Source organism: Myotis yumanensis, unplaced genomic scaffold (genome assembly GCF_028538775.1).
Source record: "Myotis yumanensis isolate MYYU_CA2020_CCGP unplaced genomic scaffold, mMyoYum1.0.hap1 SCAF_2, whole genome shotgun sequence".
Lineage (NCBI taxonomy): Eukaryota > Metazoa > Chordata > Mammalia > Chiroptera > Vespertilionidae > Myotis > Myotis yumanensis.
This window is the reverse complement of record NW_027223753.1, coordinates 128,570,465-128,589,680: the sequence shown is the minus strand read 5'-3', so window position 1 is coordinate 128,589,680 and position 19,216 is coordinate 128,570,465. Positions and strand designations below refer to the sequence as shown.

Here is a 19,216-nt window from a genome sequence, read left to right as displayed (position 1 = left end):
CAGTGGCTCCAAGCCCAGGCCAACCGCACCCCAGTGGGGACCCCCACCCTGATCAGGGGTGGGGCCAGCCTGCAAACCCTGCGGCCCTTCGCCCCACTAGCCCCTCCCCCATCGGGGACCCCCACACCCCAATCCAGGGCCCCCTTTAGGGCAGGCCAGCCAGCCCCCAGCCATGCACCAGGCTTCTATTCTCTATATAATAAAAGGGTAATATGCAAATTTACTCTAATGGCAGAATGACTAGAATGACCACCAGACCAGTCACTATGAGGTGCACTGACCACTTTTTTGTCCCTTTTCCCAGCCAGCAGGCTCCAATCACCTGATGGCCACCTGTGGCGGGGGCAGGGCTGGTATGCGGGCAGGAACAGCTGACCTCTCGGTCCCTTTCCCTGGCTGTCAAGTACCAATCACCTGACGGCGAATGGGGAACCAAGGGTGGGTGGTGGCAGGGGGCAGGGATGGATGTGGGCAGCTGGGGAAAATGGCCCTGATTGCATACCAGGCCTAGGGACTGTACCCTCACATGAATTTTGGGTGCCAGGCCTCTAGTCTATAATAATAAAAGCTTAATATTCTAATTAAACCAAACAGCTGAACAAACTTCCGGATGACCTTCCAGATGAAGCCAGGGCTGTAAGGGCCAAGGCAAGGCGGGGCTGCGAGGGCCAACCCCCTTGCACGAATTTTGTGCATCAGGCCTCTAGTTTATAATATTTGAGGAAATTACAGATATACCTAATAAAATCAAATGTAGTTAGTTTACTTCATATGTTTACCAAATTTTCATTCACATTATTGAATGAGAGAAAGTTATGAAACACAAACTTTTAAAAAAAATCTGTAAGCTAAAAATATTTTCTTTACTTCTCAGCTTTTGTTAGCAAACATATTCTTATGATATTTTTAACATGATATTGAAACACTTTTCACTAATTTATAAATAAATTAATTCCATTGAAAATATAATTGCACCTGAAAGCTCTAATTTAATAGGTAATACATAAATAAGGGAGAATAATATAGTAACTTAAAAGGGATAGAGTATAAGATTTTTAAGAAATGTTTATGTACTGACTGAATTTTCCATTTCTTCAATTATGAACTACAACATTAATCATGCAGGTGAGCTGGGTGACTTTCCTTAGTCCCCAGTTGTTTAAGATAGGAAGGAAAATAAGCATTAGACTGACATTCAATGTCAGTGATACTATTTTTTCTATATTAAATAGATAGTATGTGTTGACTAACTTACAAAATACATTTCTTTCCATGCATATTGGTGTCATTTGAAAAACACCTTTACCTTTTCCTTCATCATATTGGTGTCTTTTCACTATTGGTTAAAACAGTGTGTGTGTGTGTGTGTGTGTGTGTGTGTGTGTGTGTTTCTTTGAAGTTTGTTCACCTGTGCATTTATTTCAGGGAGACTAATTATTTTAGCATTTCTAATGTCCATAATGTAAAGTTCTCAAAAAATCAAAGGGAACATATAAATAAGTGAATTTACTTGAAAAATATAAAATTGATTTCGTTTTATTTAACAGGCTGGCTAAAATGCAACAGGCAACATTTCAAGATACACATGAACAAATATAAAAGAATGTTGTTAAACACTCCATTTAAAATAAAACACTTTTCTCTTAGTCATATATATGTCAGACTAAAGAAGATGAACACTTTTCTAGTTAAACACCAACACTGGTTATTTTGTGGGGAAATGCATTAAGTTTATTGTTAGTGATTTTCTATGCAATACCTTTAACTTCTGTAACTTTAGAACCTGGCATAGTCCCATATATATTGCAGGTGCTCAATGACTATTTGTTAAAGAAGGACACCATAACTGATTAATGGCTATGAGTAGGTCTTTAAAATAAAAATTCAAATCAACATGTTTCCCTCCTTTTCTATCAAGTTGATTTGATTGTACAATTGGAACTTAATATTATTTAGATTTTGTTAGTATGGATTAATTATATTTAATTTGAATCACTGTTTGTAAAAATCTTCAAAAATTATAAAGCAAAGTAGAATTTTAGATAGCTTTCATTTTATAATCATACAGTATTATTTACCGTTTCCTTCATCTTTATTATTTTCTTCCCACTTTTATGTAAATTGCTATTAGAAATATCTTAAACTCTTCTCACTTGTACATTTAACTCAAATACAATTTATGTAGTAACCATTAGATAAACTTAGGTATTTTTGACAAGTTCTTATTACTACTATCATCAAACTTTGCTATCAATCCTTTAGCTATCAATCTTGTACATTGTATAGTATAGTTGACATGACTATTAAAATTAGCAATTATCAAATACAATTTTTTGGAACAAGAGAAAAAAATACTATGATAATTGCAAAGTGAAAGCTGGCAACTCGTTTTAATAATGAGAACGAATAAAAATTTCAAGAAAACCAGATAGTGTAATTGAACAAGCTTTACAAGTGAATGAAAATAATTCAAAGCCTGCCCTTGATACAGCTTTAATTACATATATATTAATGTAACATCCTCATGATTTCAAGTTAAATTGTCAAGTTTAATACATATTAGTATAGCCAACATGACAAAAAACATATATAAAAAATAAAAAACAGACTTAAGACAAATTTTCTCTGAATGCTGTTTATGCAGAAATAAAGTTTAATGTGTTTTTTGTAATGCACTCAACTCTTTATTTCTTTATCATTTGCTAACCACTTAATGACTGCTCAGGAATGCTTTTTTATATTTCTGAACCATATGTAATTATTTTTTTGTCCTTAAGGATTATTTCAATTTCTTTAAGGTTGCTATCCTTGAGGCAAAAATGCTTATTAATAAACTGATACCAGAAATTACTCCTGGAGCCAATATCAAATACTACCATCCTGGAAACTCTAGAACATTTGCTTTAGAACATTATACTAGAATAAGCAGATCCACTCAGCAAATTATTTTAGGGTAATAGGTTGAATATTTGCTTAAAAGTTCTATATTTTTTTATGGTTTATAATGACCATAGATTATGTCAAGTTTAGAACAAATTCAACACTAGGCATTTTAATCTGGTTACAGAAAAATAACAGTTCTTTAACATTAAACTAGAACCTCAAAAAAGCAAAAGTTATCTCTGCATCCTTGAACATGTTATTTCTTTGTCTGCATTGAAAAGTCAAGGCAAAAAAAATTGCCCCATGTTCAGATTTTAAATTTGCTCAATGCTGTAGAACTATATATGTTTTTAACTTATATTCTGGAATATTTTCATAATAGTCATAAGTGACACTAAAAATTTAAATATAACATTTGTCTTATATTCTATTCCAATCATCCTAATTGATTGTAAGTTAGGTGATTTACTTACTTATTATTAAGTAAAATTGGATCTTAAGTTTTCTACCCCTTAAAAAATCCCTTAAAGCTCCATTAAATGTGTTTTCCAGGCCATAACAAAGAAGGATACTGTACCTCTTATGCTCTTGGTTGTTGCAGAAGTGGTTGGGCTGGTTGTTATGGCTACAGTGGTTGTGACTGTTGCAGTGGTAAGGGAGGGGATGATAGTAGTGGGAAGCAAAGTGTTGGGAACATCTGGTGAGTGGAAAAAAACAAAATATAAAACAAAATCATATCATGCAAACAAAAGACAAAATCAAATGATTCAAATTACAAAAATACATACATATTATTTGGGTTTAACATTAACAAGCTTTAACAAGATTATCAGGTACAAAGCTGGCTGTACCTCACAGTTCTTGCCATTTTTTGTTCACTTTCATTTTATGCTCCTACACAAAGTAAAAACTCGGAGCAATGTTTGAGAATAAACAGATTGTTCGCAATATTTAGAGTGAAATTTAAAGTGACAAGAATTCATTTGTTCACTGAGTCATTTAAAAAGTTGGACATGCAATAGTAAAATACAGATAGGTAAAACAAAAAATGACATGCTTTGTCGAAGACGTAAACAAAGAAACAACACCACAGAACTAAACACAAATAACATCACCATATAAGGTTAAAGAAATGTTATGGATGGGTGAGTATATGCATGTTAAAGGCTTTTTTATTTTTTTTTCATTTAAGAAAACTTAATGATAGGAAATAAATAGGATGAGAGCGATCTTTAGAAACAAAAATAAGCCAATTGTTATTATATTACTTCATTTTTCCTTTTCTCACAAATGATGTTAATGCACATTTGGAGTCTTGCAATTCTTACCCTGATTAGCTGGTAACGCCTTCTAAAATTGTGCAGTACCTAGAAGTCTTTAACAAGTATTGAGTCAACTAGCATGAAACCCAATATTCTGAAAGGTTTATGATTTATTTTATTTGGCATACCTAGGAGAAGTTATTGAACATATACTTGAATTTAACATTCAACCCTTAATCTGTAATTAGTAAAAGTTGCCAAAGTTAACAGTAGATCCAAATATAGGGAACATACTAAACAGAATAAATACCTCAGAGTTTAACGCCAAAATTGTACTTTCTGTCACTCAAAATGAGCTGAAAATTTGAAGAGCAGCATAGAGGATAGTAAAACAATATAGCCAGTGTCAAACTGTGGGGACCGCAATAAGATCTTCAGAGAGTCAAATCTCATCTCAAGTGGATAGGCATATCATTTACACAGTAAGGAAATTAGAAACAGTTCACAAATTACCTATAATTACAGTGCCAGGATTTGATTTTACATGTTTTCCACACAGCCCCGATGTATTCAGAGTGTTTGACAGATTATATTGCTATTAACAGGCTTCCTGTCAGTCTTTCAATTAAAGTCTTTGAGTCACACCAAAATTTTTCTACTTCTTTGCTTCTGATAAATAGCCCTACTGGATACTCAGACTTTAACCTGATGAATTATCTACTCTGGAGACGTAGCAAAGCACATGAGATCACTCTCTTATCTTCCTGGCCAGTCAAATTTAAGACAATAACCTTCTGAAAACTCAGTGTTACTACATTAATCACCAGGGAAAATGAGTATTTCCTGGAGTGTAATTATCATGGTCATAAAGTAGAACTGACTTTCATCATAAATGAATAAATATTATGTTTATGAGCATGATCACTTCTTGTTTACTAATTTTTACAGTACCGTCTTATTTTATTTTTAGCAAAGATTTTTCTTCCTCATAGGAGGACATGTCTTTTATTGATGAGAGAGAGAGAGAGAGAGACTGATGTGAGAAACATCAATTGGTTGCCTCCTGCACCCACTAGACCACGGATTGAACCTACAACATTTTGGTGTAAGGGAGGAAGAATGTTCCAACCAATTGAACAACCCGGCCAGAACAATAACTTTTTTTTTTCATTGTTAGCTTTCCTAAATAGTTTATAAAGGCTAAAGGTAAATGATATATGTTTTGTAAATTAAAAAAAGAACATGAATTTAATCTTCATATATTGTCCAAAATAAAAAATATATTCTTCACCTACTTATTTTTTAGGATCTTAAAATATATGTATTTAATTAATGCAAAGGGAAATATTTCCCAGGGCTATCAAATGTAAGAATCCTATATAATAACAGCATAATATGCAAATTGACTGAACAGCCGAACAGTGGAACGACCATCCAGAAAACCATCCGGGAGCACGCTATAACACCCACTGGTGCCAGACAAGCCAAGGCAGGTGCGATGTTATTGGTCAGGGACCTGGCCATCGCCCCATGATCACCCCCCAGAGGGAGGCCCAGGCCACCGACCGGTGGGCTGCAGCAGGTGGGCGGGACCTCTCTCTGCAAGGGAAGCTGGGTCCTGGGTGCAGGCAGCCAAAGGGAAGCCAGTGCTGGCAGCTGGGAAAAGGAAGGCCTTCTCTTGCACAAAGTTCATGCATCAGGCCTCTAGTATACAATAATTTTAGTTCTTTAAAACTTCATGTAAATAACCTTATTATAAATTATCAAAAATTAGGTTTTCAGACAATGAGTTAAGATGATTCCACTGGATCTGAAAAGCAGCCTTTCAAAATTACTTTAACAAAGAATTGAAATACAAATAACGGGTTTTGCGTTGTTTTGTTTTGTTTTTAGTTTAGCCAAAAAAAAAACACCCAAAAATCAACAGCATGTGATTTGGTATTTTTGTCCTTATCCCATATCAACTAAAATAGGTAATAATAAATCCTGATTTGTTTTGGATAGACTCTATATTACCAAGTATTATAAGCATTCTTGTATAAGTCACAAAATATCCTTATTTGCTAAAATTGTGAAAATGCATGGAATATATGCATTTTTCTAGGCTAATTTTCAAAGAACTTAGAAACAACAGGTTGTGGTTTTAAAGTGTCCAAATAAATGAGATAACACTACAAATTATTATTGACTCATAGTCTGGCTCCTCCTTATCTGTTCATCATCCTCTCTCATACTCCCCTCGACTTCATATATACATAAAAACTAATAAGCTGAAAGTAATTTGGTGCAAAGCACCTTGGCTGATATGACAACTAGATCAAGACTATAACATGTATAAGAAATATTTCCCAGTAACTGTTACATATTTTGAATCACCATTACTTCATTTCATCCTATGTGTTCTAAAACACTTTAGATCAGTGATGGCGAACCTATGACATGCGTGTCAGAGGCGAGACGCGAACTCATTTTTTTTGGTTGATTTTTCTTTGTTAAATGGCATTTAAATATGTAAAATAAATATCAAAAATATAAGTCTTTGTTTTACTATGGCTGCAAATATCAAAAAATTTCTATATGTGACACGGCACCAGAGTTAAGTTAGGGTTTTTCAAAATGCTGACACGCTGAGCTCAAAAGGTTCACCATTACTGCTTTAGATACATTCATTTTTTAAAAATATCTTAGGGTTTCTTAATTCTGGGGTTTTTTTCTGCATATGGATGTTCACTCAAATATTTCAACCCTGTTATGAAAAGCAAAAGTTAAATAAACTAAATATTCAACACCCAATTAATCAGCATCAACTAAAACTCAACAACATAAGATTAATTGGAATTAGTTGAAACCCTCAGAAATAACAAGAATATTATATGATACTCCTCTTCTATGAAAACTTTCTAAATGCTCTGAGTGTGTTGGAGTCCCCACCTGACAATTTCTGAAGAGAAGAACTTTGCATACTTATTGTTGAGAACCTAACACAATTTAGAAGGTCAATAAACATTTACCAAGTGAATTTGGTCATAGCATTACAAACATATACACATTTTATGGGCTCTAGAAAAGTCTATATTTTTGACAGGGTATAATAATTAATATAGAACTGAAATATTTCATTACTTCTGTTAAAAAAATCCTTCTGTCTTCAATATAGACTGGCCATCATTTTTTTCTAAGGGATAAAATTTCAAGACAAATTATTCCATCAAGAAATTTCCTTGCTAACAAAATATACCTTTGCTCACACATCCTGCTACTTTGGAAGCAGTGTGAGCCTGATCTGAGATCTATGTTCTCCATTCTTCTTATGCACTATATTCATTTTAAGGTTGAAAGGCCAGGAGGGCTCACTAAACAGATCCTATTGTCATCAGTGGTGAATGATCATAGCAAATTTATGAGTTGTTTATTATTTTCCCCATTAATGGATAAAACAACTTTGAGATAGAATTTCTTTGTCTCTACATAGGTGTTTGTTATATATGTGTATACATGTTATACGTGTTATGTGTGACATATATTATATTGCTAAGATAATATTTTATTTACTTTGTATAAATCAGATTCTTCTACAACACTCCCATATGGAGATCATTTATTTTAGCTGCCTGATTGTAACTCTTCTCAAATCAAATGTTAGTAAAAGACTGTGCTCTCTTCCTAAGTTTAAATGCCCATCTCTCTGGTTTTCATTCCTAGAATTGAGTGGCAATATTTGGCATCATTAACAATTGTTTAAAAATTCCTGATTTCATGTATTCGCTTTTGGCCTTTTATTTAAACACTGATTGTAAAATTGGAGCTACCTATTTTTTAAATATGAAATTGGGTACACTAGTACTAGTCACTTGCCTCATTTTTGATGTATCTGGAATTCTGGATCTTTTTTAAAAAACATTACACTGTTAATACAAATAATTCTCAATCAAATAGATATGTTATAAAATATATGTCATTTTTTTCTTCTAATACCCATTTTTATTTTTCCAATAAGAATATTAAATTTATATGCAGAAAAATTATACATGTACACATTAATAAAAATAACCAAACCCTAGTTCAACATTAACTTACTAATTCTGTTTAAAAAGCAAGATAATCTGCAGCCATATTAATAAGTGATTTGCTCACTATGACTTGTCAATTTTAGAAGTTATTAATATATTATTTACATATTAACATCCTATGATTAAAGAATGTTTGAATATAGATACTAAGATACATATAAATAAAATAGAGAAGGTAATGATATGTAACAATTTATAAATATTAAAATTCATAAATGGTATCTATTTAATAGGTCAATATTAAATAGATACCAGTTCTCATTTTCTCTATAATACAAAACCTGAGTTCACATTTTTATTGTTGCTTTCCTTGGAGTATGTGTTAATAAAATACATTACATTTTCCTAAAATAAAAAATAAAGTGGTTCCAAAGAAGTTCAGCACTTACAATTTTCAAGAGAAATTAACTGAATTATATATTTTCTAGGTGTTAAGGCATAAAGAATAAAAAAGTTAGTAATTGATGAAATATGTAGTGGGTAAAAAAAGGTGTTTTAGGAAGTGGAAAAGTCAAAATTATTAAATTTAATTGTCTAGATCTGATTAGAGACATTAGTAAATATAGACAAATTATTTACATATTATTTAAATCCAAACAAAAAGAAATGTATATAAAGTTCTTAAAAGTCAGGATTAAAAACATATTTTAATTTATAAGAAATTGTTTGAATGCTATATTAGAGTTTTTTAAGTTGTTAAAACTTTATATCATAATATATAGAACTGTGTAGCATCAATTTCTCTGAAATTGTGATTATGTGTTTTAAATCATTTTCTAGTAAATTAAATGTTTGGGAACTAATTTTTAGCTATATGATAAAATGGATAAAACTTGCTAAAATGACTTTATGGTTTAAAAATAATATTAAAATAAATTCACAGTAGTCCATATTTCATTACTGGAAAAATATGATATCTGTAAATGCATGTAATATATATATAAATTACTACAGGTATTTCTTTAAAGGAAAAATGTGAGCATTTTATCAATAGGAAACTGAGAAAAGTAAAGGTTTTAAGTCATAAAAATATTTGCTTATAGTTTTACCAATACATCATGAGTACAAATTATAATAAATTATACTTTTCATTTTACTTATAACATATATAAAGTGCTGTTCTCATATAAAAGGAAAATTCAGGAGTAATTCAATAATGTCAGACAGAACCCCAAATCTAGTCAGTAGCACAATTGCATAGTAGTGCATACAAAGTCTATGTAGGCTAAAATTTTCATGTGAGTGAATATTGGATTATAAATAAATGTACTATAAATAATATGAGTTCCTTCTATAAGAAACTAATCACTTGAAGAAGCACAATTTCAGCTCACACAACAAACTTGTTGGATCAGAAAACTAAAATCTGTGTCCAGAGACCATGGCTAAACTTTATGATAAATGTATCAGTTTATTCTCTTTCCTGCTCAACACCCATGATTCTGATTTGAACCCCAAACTGCATCCACCATTGTTTTTGAGGCATCACAATGTTAAAGTTTTCTGAAATGACAGGGAAAGAGTTCCTTAGAGTATATATGCCTGGCTTTCTTTATTTCTCATAGTGCTAGATTTACCCGAACAAAGAAGCCAGAGCCCAGTACACGGGAAGACATCTTACCTTGATTCAAGTGCTTTCCCCAAATTCTAGACTAATTCCATTTATTCTCATCGCTGCCATGCTCTCAGAGCCACATCCTATTTTATGACAATAGTTTTCTCTTTCTTCTCTGTCCTTCCAGTCCAGCTTAAATATGATCTCATTTATAAAGCACCCCCAATTCTGCAAAGAGTTAATGTCTTCATTCACTGTACTTTTAAGCACTTTGCACACAATCTCACACATAGTTATTACATAGTATACCACCATGGTATTTATGTACATCTCTTTCTAGTAAACTGTAATCTCTGTCTTTATAAATCAACTAGAGGCCCAGAACACGAAATCCTATGCGAGTAGGGTCCCTAGGCCTAACCTGTTTTCAGGGCCATGTCCGACATCTTGCAACGCCCCGTGATGCTCGCTGCCCTGCGACGCTCCACTCCGTGAGGCTCCACTCCGCTCCCTGCCCTGCGACGCTCTGTGATGCTTGCTGCAGCCTCCCCACCACGACCCGCGATGCTTGCTGCTGCCGCCCCGCAAAACCCTGCAACCCTCCCCGCCCCACGATGCTCTGCTGGACACTCTCCATGCTGCGATGGGATCCTGCGGGACTGGGCTAGGGACCGAGAGGTGGTCAATGCACCTCATGGCAACTGGTCAAGCAGTCGTTATGGTTGTGACGCCGTTATGGTCACTGGCCTATGATATATATAGATATGTCTTTATTTTTAAAAATATCACTTTGCACAAACGTTCACCAGTAGATGAATGGATAAAACAGCTTTGGTACATTTACAAAAAGGAATACTACTTAGACATAAAATATAAGGAAATTTTACCTTTTGTAAGCGCATGGAAGGTTCTGAAGAACACTGTGCTAAGTGAAATAAGCCAGTCATATTATTTCACTCATATTTGCAATGGAATGAACAAACAAGAAAAATACAGACAGACTCATAAATAGAGGGTAGCTGTCAGCTGCTGGGGTGGGTGTGGGACTTTGGGTGGGTGGTGGGTGAAGGGATTGAGCAAAAAAGAAAAAAAAAGAGAGAGAAATAATTCATGGAAATGGACAATAGTGTGGTGATTGTTGGGGGAGGGATGGGGGTAGACAAGGGTATTAGGGTATGAATAGTGATGGATGGAGATTTGACTTGAGGTGGTGCACACACAAAATAGTGTACAGATGATGTGTGTAGAATTACATACTTGAAACCTGTATAATTCTGTTAACCAGCTTCATCCCAATAAATCTAATAAAAAGAAAAAAATAATCAAAATATCACTTCGCTTTGGGACAAATTATTCTTATACAACACCTCAGTATCACCCAATTCCTGTGTTAAACTAGCCTTCCTTTCTTTATGTATCTAATAAAAAACACAACTCTCAGCTTTTAGCCTGATTCCCACCTGCTCTGTGAAGATATCCTTGGCCAACTAAATTCAAACTGACTTCCCTTCTCTCTGAATATGCATCATGCTTTTGATTTTATCTACTACTTTCCTCACATTGTTACTACTCTCCTGACCCCCCATGACAACGATGTTTACATTCATAATATCTTACTATCTATGGCAGTGACGGCGAACCTATGACACGCGTGTTAGAGGTGACACGCAAACTCATTTTTTTTGGTTGATTTTTCTTTGTTAAATGGCATTTAAATATATAAAATAAATATCAAAAATATACATCTTTGTTTTATTATGGTTGCAAATATCAAAAAATTTCTATATGTGACACGGCACCAGAGTTAAGTTAGGGTTTTTCAAAATGCTGACACGCCGAGCTCAAAAGGTTTGCCATCACTGGGCTATGGGCAACCATACCCAGAGCTATGTGCCTCTTACTAGCTGCACATCTCTGCCTCCCTCCCTCACCTAAGAAATATTACAAAATACATATGGGATGATATGGTAACATCTTAAAATTTTCTCTAATTTACATAATCAATTAATACCCTCTATTTTTATAACTCTTATCTATAATAATAAAAGTATAATATGCTAATTAGACTGGATGTCCTTCTGGGAGGAAGCTGGGGATGCAGCTGCAGGATCGAGGCAGCCGCCCATGGCTGCAAAGGAGGGATCCAGGCAGCCACGGCTGCGCAGGCCTACTCTTGCATGAATCTCGTGCATTGGGCCTCTAGTTAATAATACAGTTCACTATACAAAGAATATACAACAAGGTCTTCATGAAATCAGTGGTTGAAAACTGGAAGACTGTAACATTCATGAATGATCTATATTCATGAACCAACAAGATGATAAGATATCAGATATCAGAGACTTCTGTGCTTTCTAGGGTAACTTGCTCAATGTTTTGAATTTTACTGGGGCTTTGTAAATAATGCTCTTTCTGGTGGTAGTGACAATGATATCAAAAGAATGGGAATCCTATATAATAAAGAGGGAATATGCAAATTGACCATCACACTTTCACAAAGATGGTGGCTCCCAGTCCCCTCAGTCCCACAGGAGTTCCCCAGCCCTTTCAGCCCTGTCCGGGGGAGGGGGGGGATGGGACGGTGGAAGATGCATGGTGTGGCTGAACCCACCCTCAGCCCCCCAGCTGCCAAGGATCAGCCCGAAGTGCAGGCAAGCCTCACATGGTGGCTGCCCAGCTGCCCAAATCTGCCTGAGGCTCAGGTAACCAGGGCCGGCTGAGGCTGCGCTGCTGGCAGTGGCAGCAGCAGAGGTGTAATGGGGGCGTTGCCTTCCCCTAATCACCAGGTCTCCTTCCACCCCTGAGGGTTCCAGGACTGGGAGAGGGGGCAGACTGGGTTGAGGGGTCCACCCTCCAGTGCATGAATTTTCATGCACCGGGCCTCTAGCAGTATCATATTTAATAACGAATTAGTAATTGAGCCTAACCAGGTTTAATGATCAATTACTGCTTCTTCTTCTTCCTGCTATTATATATGAGGTAATATTTAGAAATTCCTGCCAAGAGTTTTTAAGTTTAAATAATTACTAAAAATTTAAAATGCAGCATACTAAAAACACTTATATTCTGAATTCAGTTTTTCAATGATTTTAAGTGTTAGAGTTCCAAATCACATTTAAAACAATACAAAAGTGCCCTTTTTTCACATCCTAATGAAGGAATTAAAAAATATGCAACCACATTTTGTTATCCTGCCTTATTAGAGCACAACAGATCCTTTATAACCTTGTCAAAGTGAAATCAGTTCCAACAAGTGCTGTATACAATAAATTGGAGAGTGGTACAGCACCTTTTTTCTAATAACGAGCTTTTCAGGTTAAAGGTATGTTCTGTTCTCTACAAATTCAGTGTACAATAATTTCTAACTTGTCAAGCTGTTTTGTTTTGTGGCAGTTTCTCTTTTTAAAAATGGCATTCTGGCCCATTCAGAATGGATTTTTGAAGCAAAATTAAGTCTAAAGTGTCTTAGAAGCTTGTTTTTCTCCAAGGACTAGTGTTCAATAGAAAAAAAAAATGCCATTTAGTCTGGACTTCAGATGTCTGCTTCCTTTCTGCTTTATGTCAGTAACTCCCCAGGATGGTCCCTGGGTAATCAGGAGTGGATTCAAACCAAGGATTTGGTGGAGATACAGGGGCATCAGAATTAAATGTATATTGGAAGTATTAAGGTAAGAAGTATTTTTTTTTATAGAAGCTATTCCCATTTCCTAGCCTTAAAAATAATATGGCATCATCAACCTTTTTACTGGTAATTGAATTGCCACTGGAAGCAATTGTAACAGAAAAAGTTTACTGTATCTGCTTTTGTTTTATGTTCAGCTACATGGCTTATAGCATAAGTGTGACGGACAGCACCAAGGCTCTTACTTAAATGACAACCATCAGGTTGACAAGGCCTCAACTTGCCTTCTCTTTGAGCATCACAAGGCAACCTCATCTTCTTCAGAGAATGGAACCCTTTTAAAAATTACATTTGAATAATTCATCCCTCTGATAGTTTCCACTGGCTTCACAAACTAAATGGAATCCTTATACAATAATAAAAAAGAGCTATTTTTGAAAAATGAAAAGTACTGCAATTTTAAACTGTAGGCGGTAACCAAGAGTCCTATGTAATTACAAGAAGAGTTTATGAATAAAATCAGTCTGTTATTTGAAAAAAGTGTATGCATTATTTTCTTTTAAAATACTCCTTTACATTCCAAACTGACAAAGGCAAAATTAAATGTAAAGTAGGAAAAAAAAATGTCTTTGAAATGGGTGATTCTATATTATTTAGGTCCAGCTACTTCAATATCGTGAGCACTCTTCTAAAAGTACTTTTCCAAAAAGTAAATCAGATAATTTGATAAAATACTTTCAGTTCTGTAAAGATGCCAGTTTCCTAGGGAAGAATAGGACTATCGGTCATTAAAAGAAAAATACATTAAATGTGAATACACACAAGAGGAAGTGTAATGTATTAAAAAACACTGATTGAGAAATCCATATGCTTGAATTTTTCATCTAGGTTATGTGATAATATAGCAGAGAGACATTTTGCATATAATTTAACCTCTACCCAAAGTGAAGCGTTTAGACCTAGACATTTATATAAGTACTTCGGACCAGATTGATACTCTAAATGAAAAACACCTTACCTCAAGAAACTTGTAAGTGCAGATATTTTTGTGTATGACTTTAGGGGATACAAAGAGCCCCTAAAGGTGTCAGTTTACATTTAAAAAATGCAATGCTTTAAGCTCATGCTACTGTACTATGCTACCAAAAAGATATAGGATAAAAAATTAAACTGGAAGTTATTACACAGCACTGATTTTAGTGAATTCTAATTTTCACATACATATTTCTTTATTGTTATTATTATTATTTTAAATTATTTATTGTTGAAAGTATTACACATGTCCCCCTTCCCCCATTGTTTTGCCCCCCATTGTCTGTGTCCATTGGTTATGCTTATATGCATACAAGTTCTTTGGTTGATCTCTTACACATTTCTTATGTGACAACTTGTAAAGGTAGTAAAATACACCCAGATATAATATTTAATATTATAATATAAAACTTTATTAAAATAAAATTTAAGAGAATGTGGGAGTGTTTCAAAGATTATCATTATAAACTTGCTATCCCATAACTTCACAAAGCACAATGGTACTTTTTGTGCCTGTATGTTAATAAGTACATCTACTTTTTTGAGCCATAGAAGATAATCCCTAGTAAACACTAAGAATAATATTAAACAGAATTGTGACGAAATACTTGTTGAGCTCCACTTTTAGTATCTTTTCTTATCACCTGTATTTTAATGTTCAGAGTTCTCATGCAAAGCTAGTTTTTTTAAACCTTAGAAATGATTATTTTAAAAAATTGACTACTGCATAAGATTTAGTGATACAAATTAATAACCTTCCTCAAATAATTTACATTTAAATTATGCTCTTGATAAGGAAGTAAACATTTTACCAAAACAATTTATTTCTGATTGTGGAATTTCATATTCTTCTGAAATATTATAAATAATGAGGGGACCTTAAAAACACCTCTGAAGTTGCATTATGGTGAAACAGCAGTGAAAACACTTCAGTGTTTTATCTTTACTTAGAAGTCCAGGCGTAATTGAGAATGTTTATTTATTTATTATAGAATCCACAGTGTCTGATCTAACACTGAATATAGTAGAGACTCAAGAAAGATTTCCTGAAATAGTGAAGCATTAGATAGTATAGCATTCTGATGTGGATTTTCAGGCTGTGTCTCAGAGATGTTTTATATTTGGCTAAATATAAGAGATAAGAGTTATCTTTATAAGAGATGAGAGAGTTCCAAAAAATAAATTTTCAGTTAGTAACTATCATAGAATTTTTCAAAAACTGAACAGACATATGAAATCAAAGATTTCCATGAGATATTTTAATTTTTCTATGCACAGTATTCATATTGTACACTGCTTAACTCTATAAAGCACAATTTACATATGGATTGCCAAGTAAATTCATTTCACTTCTTTTCCTAATATAAGATGAAAGTTAAAGGTCTTGATTTTGGTGATCAATGGATGAATATCAATTATCCTGATTTTACTCAGAAGTTATAAGTATATTTGTGTATATATATGTATGTAATTGGATATGGGTATGTGCATATGCATAAATGTATGTAAACATGCATACATATATAATTTTTTTCTTCTGTTGAAAAGAGACTGAGAGACAAAGAAATTTAATTGTTAAGCAAATATTGATTGTTTGCCTGCTATTTAGCAGGCATGGTCCTAAGAGCTAGAGATACAGAGATAAACAAGATGTATAATATCTCTGCTTTCAAGGAAATCATAATCTACTGGGTGAACATAGAATATATTAATCCATACAGATACATATGTGTGCATATAATCTCTACACACGAATACATGAATATACTAGTGGCCTGGTGCATGAAATTCATTCATGGGAGGGTTTCCCTCAGCCCAGCCTATAGGGATCGAGCCTAAACCAGCAGTCGGACATCCCTCTCACAATCTGGGACTGCTGGCTCCTAACCACTCACCTGCCTGATCACCCCTAACCTCTTTGCCTGCCTGCATGATTGTCCCTAACTGCCCTCCACTGCCAGCCTGATCTTGCCCTCAACTGCTCTCCCCTGTTGGCCTGATTGCCCCAACTGCTCTCCCCTGCCGGCCTTATCTCACCCCCAATGGCCCTCCCCTGCTGGCCTGATTGCCCCTAACTGCCTCTGCCTTGGCCCTCACCACCATGGCTTTGTCCAGAAGGAAGTCGGACTTCCAGAAGATGGCTGGTTGACCTGGTATAATTAGCATATTACCCTTTTAGTAGTATAGATAGATTATATAGGATAGGATTGCTCAAATAGGGGAGAAAAGCCTTTTTCAACAGGAGGAAATGCTCTTGGCAGACAAAAACACATAATCCCTATATCTGGACTGATAGCCAGCCATATGCACTATACTGCCAAACTGGTCATTAAAAAATTGAACCACTTTCTTATACCTTACATCAAACAGCTATTGCCCTTAAAACCCCTCCTCAGCCCCCAGTTTCTGCCTTCCCAGTTCACCCACATTAGGTTCTGATTGGTCAGTTTCTATGCCAGTCAGCATCAAAAGTTTTGCCTCCTAGGCAGCCATTGGCTCCTCACACTTCACCCAGATTTGGTTCTGATTGGTTAGTTTTTATGCCAGTCAGCGTCTCCAAGCCTATCACCAGGCCTGATCAGAGAGGAGGGCCTGATCAGCAGCCCCTGCAGAGGCCTGGAGAGAAACAGAGGCGGGCTGCTGGCCAGGCCCTGAGAGAAAGAGGCAAGTGCTGATCAATAGCTGCTGTGGAGGCTACAGATCAGACCCTGCCTCTATCTGCGGGTCTCTCTCTATCCAGGCCTGATCTGCAACCCCCTCAGCAGTCAGTGCTGGGTCACTGCACCCACAGCAGCGGCAGTCACTGCTGGGTTGCCACGGCAACCAGGGAAACAGAAGTGATTGCATGGAGAATGATGAAATGTCACAGATGTAGGTTGGTATCATGTTATGTTGGATTTGGAACACTAGGGTAAGGACTTGGATTTTATACTAAGTATGATGAAATGCCTTTGGAGACATTTTAATTGGGGAAAGACAAAGGGGTATGCATTTAAAATGTGTATATACTGTATCTATGTGGGAAATAGATTGGAGAGAGAGAAGCATGGAAGCAGGGAGCCCACTAAATAATTTTTCTATAGTCTAGGCTGGAGATGATGGTGGACAGTGGACATAATTGGGGCATGGTTTGGCAACAGTGTCAAAAGACTGTGCCGATGAATTGGAGAGAAGGGTAGAGAGGAATCAAAGATAAATCTTATATTCTGGAATAATTCATGATATATATAATTACAGAGTTTGTGAAAGCTACATTGTAAGATGCTACAAAGCAATGTTTCTGTAAAATTTGTATCTTCTAGTTAGGTATGCCTTTGCTTCTGAAGACAAATACCCACAATTTCCCCCATGATCCATTGCACATTGCTTTAATTCTCTAATGAATGGATGCATATATATGTCCATAGAAGAGCTCCATATATTTTTGTAGAGTTATAATATAGCCTCAATTGCACATTAAATAGAGAAAGAAAAGTTATTTAAAATGTTGAAGTTGTTAAGTAGTAGAATCTTTCCTGCCTTCAGACAGGAATGTGAGTTTTTCTCCTGGATATTTGAGCCAGTGGTCCATCTGACTGTCACAGAAACATTTTCCACAGAGTGCTACCAGTGAGCAGAATTCTCACTCTGAAAGGTGAAAACCTAATCTATCCACTTCATGCTCATCTTAAAACAAAGACGTGGAATTAAGCTTAATCTCTGCTGAGTATGCTTGTACATATATACCTTTTAAAACGTTTTCTAATGAAAACAGTGCCCCTGGCTCCACTATTCGATCCCATTCTACTTTTCTTTTCAGAGCAACAGCATGTTCCTGCAGTCAGAGGTGCCTCTTCCCACTGACATCACAGCCCTCCCTGTTTATTCATATCCAGGAATGATGTGTTTTATCTCAGACATTAAAGAAGGTACTGTTTTCAGACTCGTCCAACTAGTGTAGTGTCTGGATACTCTCAGCTGGAGATGAGAGCAGTAATCATTGGGCTCTTCCACTAGCGGCTGTTTATTATTCCATATGGATGTCTTTTCTGTCCTTTTCTTCCTGCACTGTATACTTCCATTTATGTCTCTAAAGAAAGCTTCTCCAAAGGGAAAAAATGCTCATTATGAGCACACAGAATTAATTTACCAACTGGTAAGTCTATTTCCATGTGAGAGAACAGATTCTAGCTGAATTCCTTTTAATGTTCACTAGGCCGTACATCTGTCCATAATCCAGGCTTCTCTGTCCTGCTCCCAACTTTCGCATCTGAGTGCAAAGATTCAGTCTCCCTTCCATCATGATCTGTAGCCCCTTTCCCACCAGTACCACTAAGCAAACAGATTTGCATAGCCTTTCAATGTGTCTAAATGTTTCATCCCTGGATAACTGTAATAATACATGGGCATGCGACTGCCAACTTTTTAGTCTAGCTACATATTTACGGTGATGTACAGAGTACAATTTTTCATTTTAATGTCGTGGAAGTCCTCATTAGCTTTTAAACCACTGATAGTCATAATATGAATATGTGAATTAAATACTGTAAGACTAAGAAAGTATGCATTATAATCATATCTGCTTAGCTCTAGTTTAAAATATATTTAAAAAGGAATTTAGGATATTGCTATATGATATTCCTAATCTGTTTCATAATCATTACTGCATTCACCTACACATGTAATGGTTATTTTGCTAGATTTATTATCAGGTACTAATAACCCTAAAGCAATTCAATTTATGTTTTTTACACTAAATTGTTTTTTGCTGTTTTTTTTTTGTTGTTTGTTTGTTTTTTTGTTGTTGTTTTTT

At 35.1% G+C, this 19,216-nt stretch overlaps 1 protein-coding gene across 3 annotated transcripts in view; it reads right to left on the bottom strand.

Moving 5' to 3' along the window:
- The window catches only part of CADM2 (cell adhesion molecule 2), a 1,200,411-nt gene that overhangs the window by 81,550 nt on the left and 1,099,645 nt on the right, over positions 1-19,216 (bottom strand). For 2 of the 3 annotated variants that reach the window (XM_070406023.1, XM_070406024.1), the window contains one exon: positions 3,461-3,580. The exons of the other annotated variant lie outside the window; for it this stretch is intronic. In XM_070406023.1, the coding sequence (XP_070262124.1) occupies positions 3,461-3,580 (120 nt within the window). The remainder of the gene's footprint in view (positions 1-3,460; positions 3,581-19,216) is intronic. 3 annotated transcript variants of the gene reach the window in all.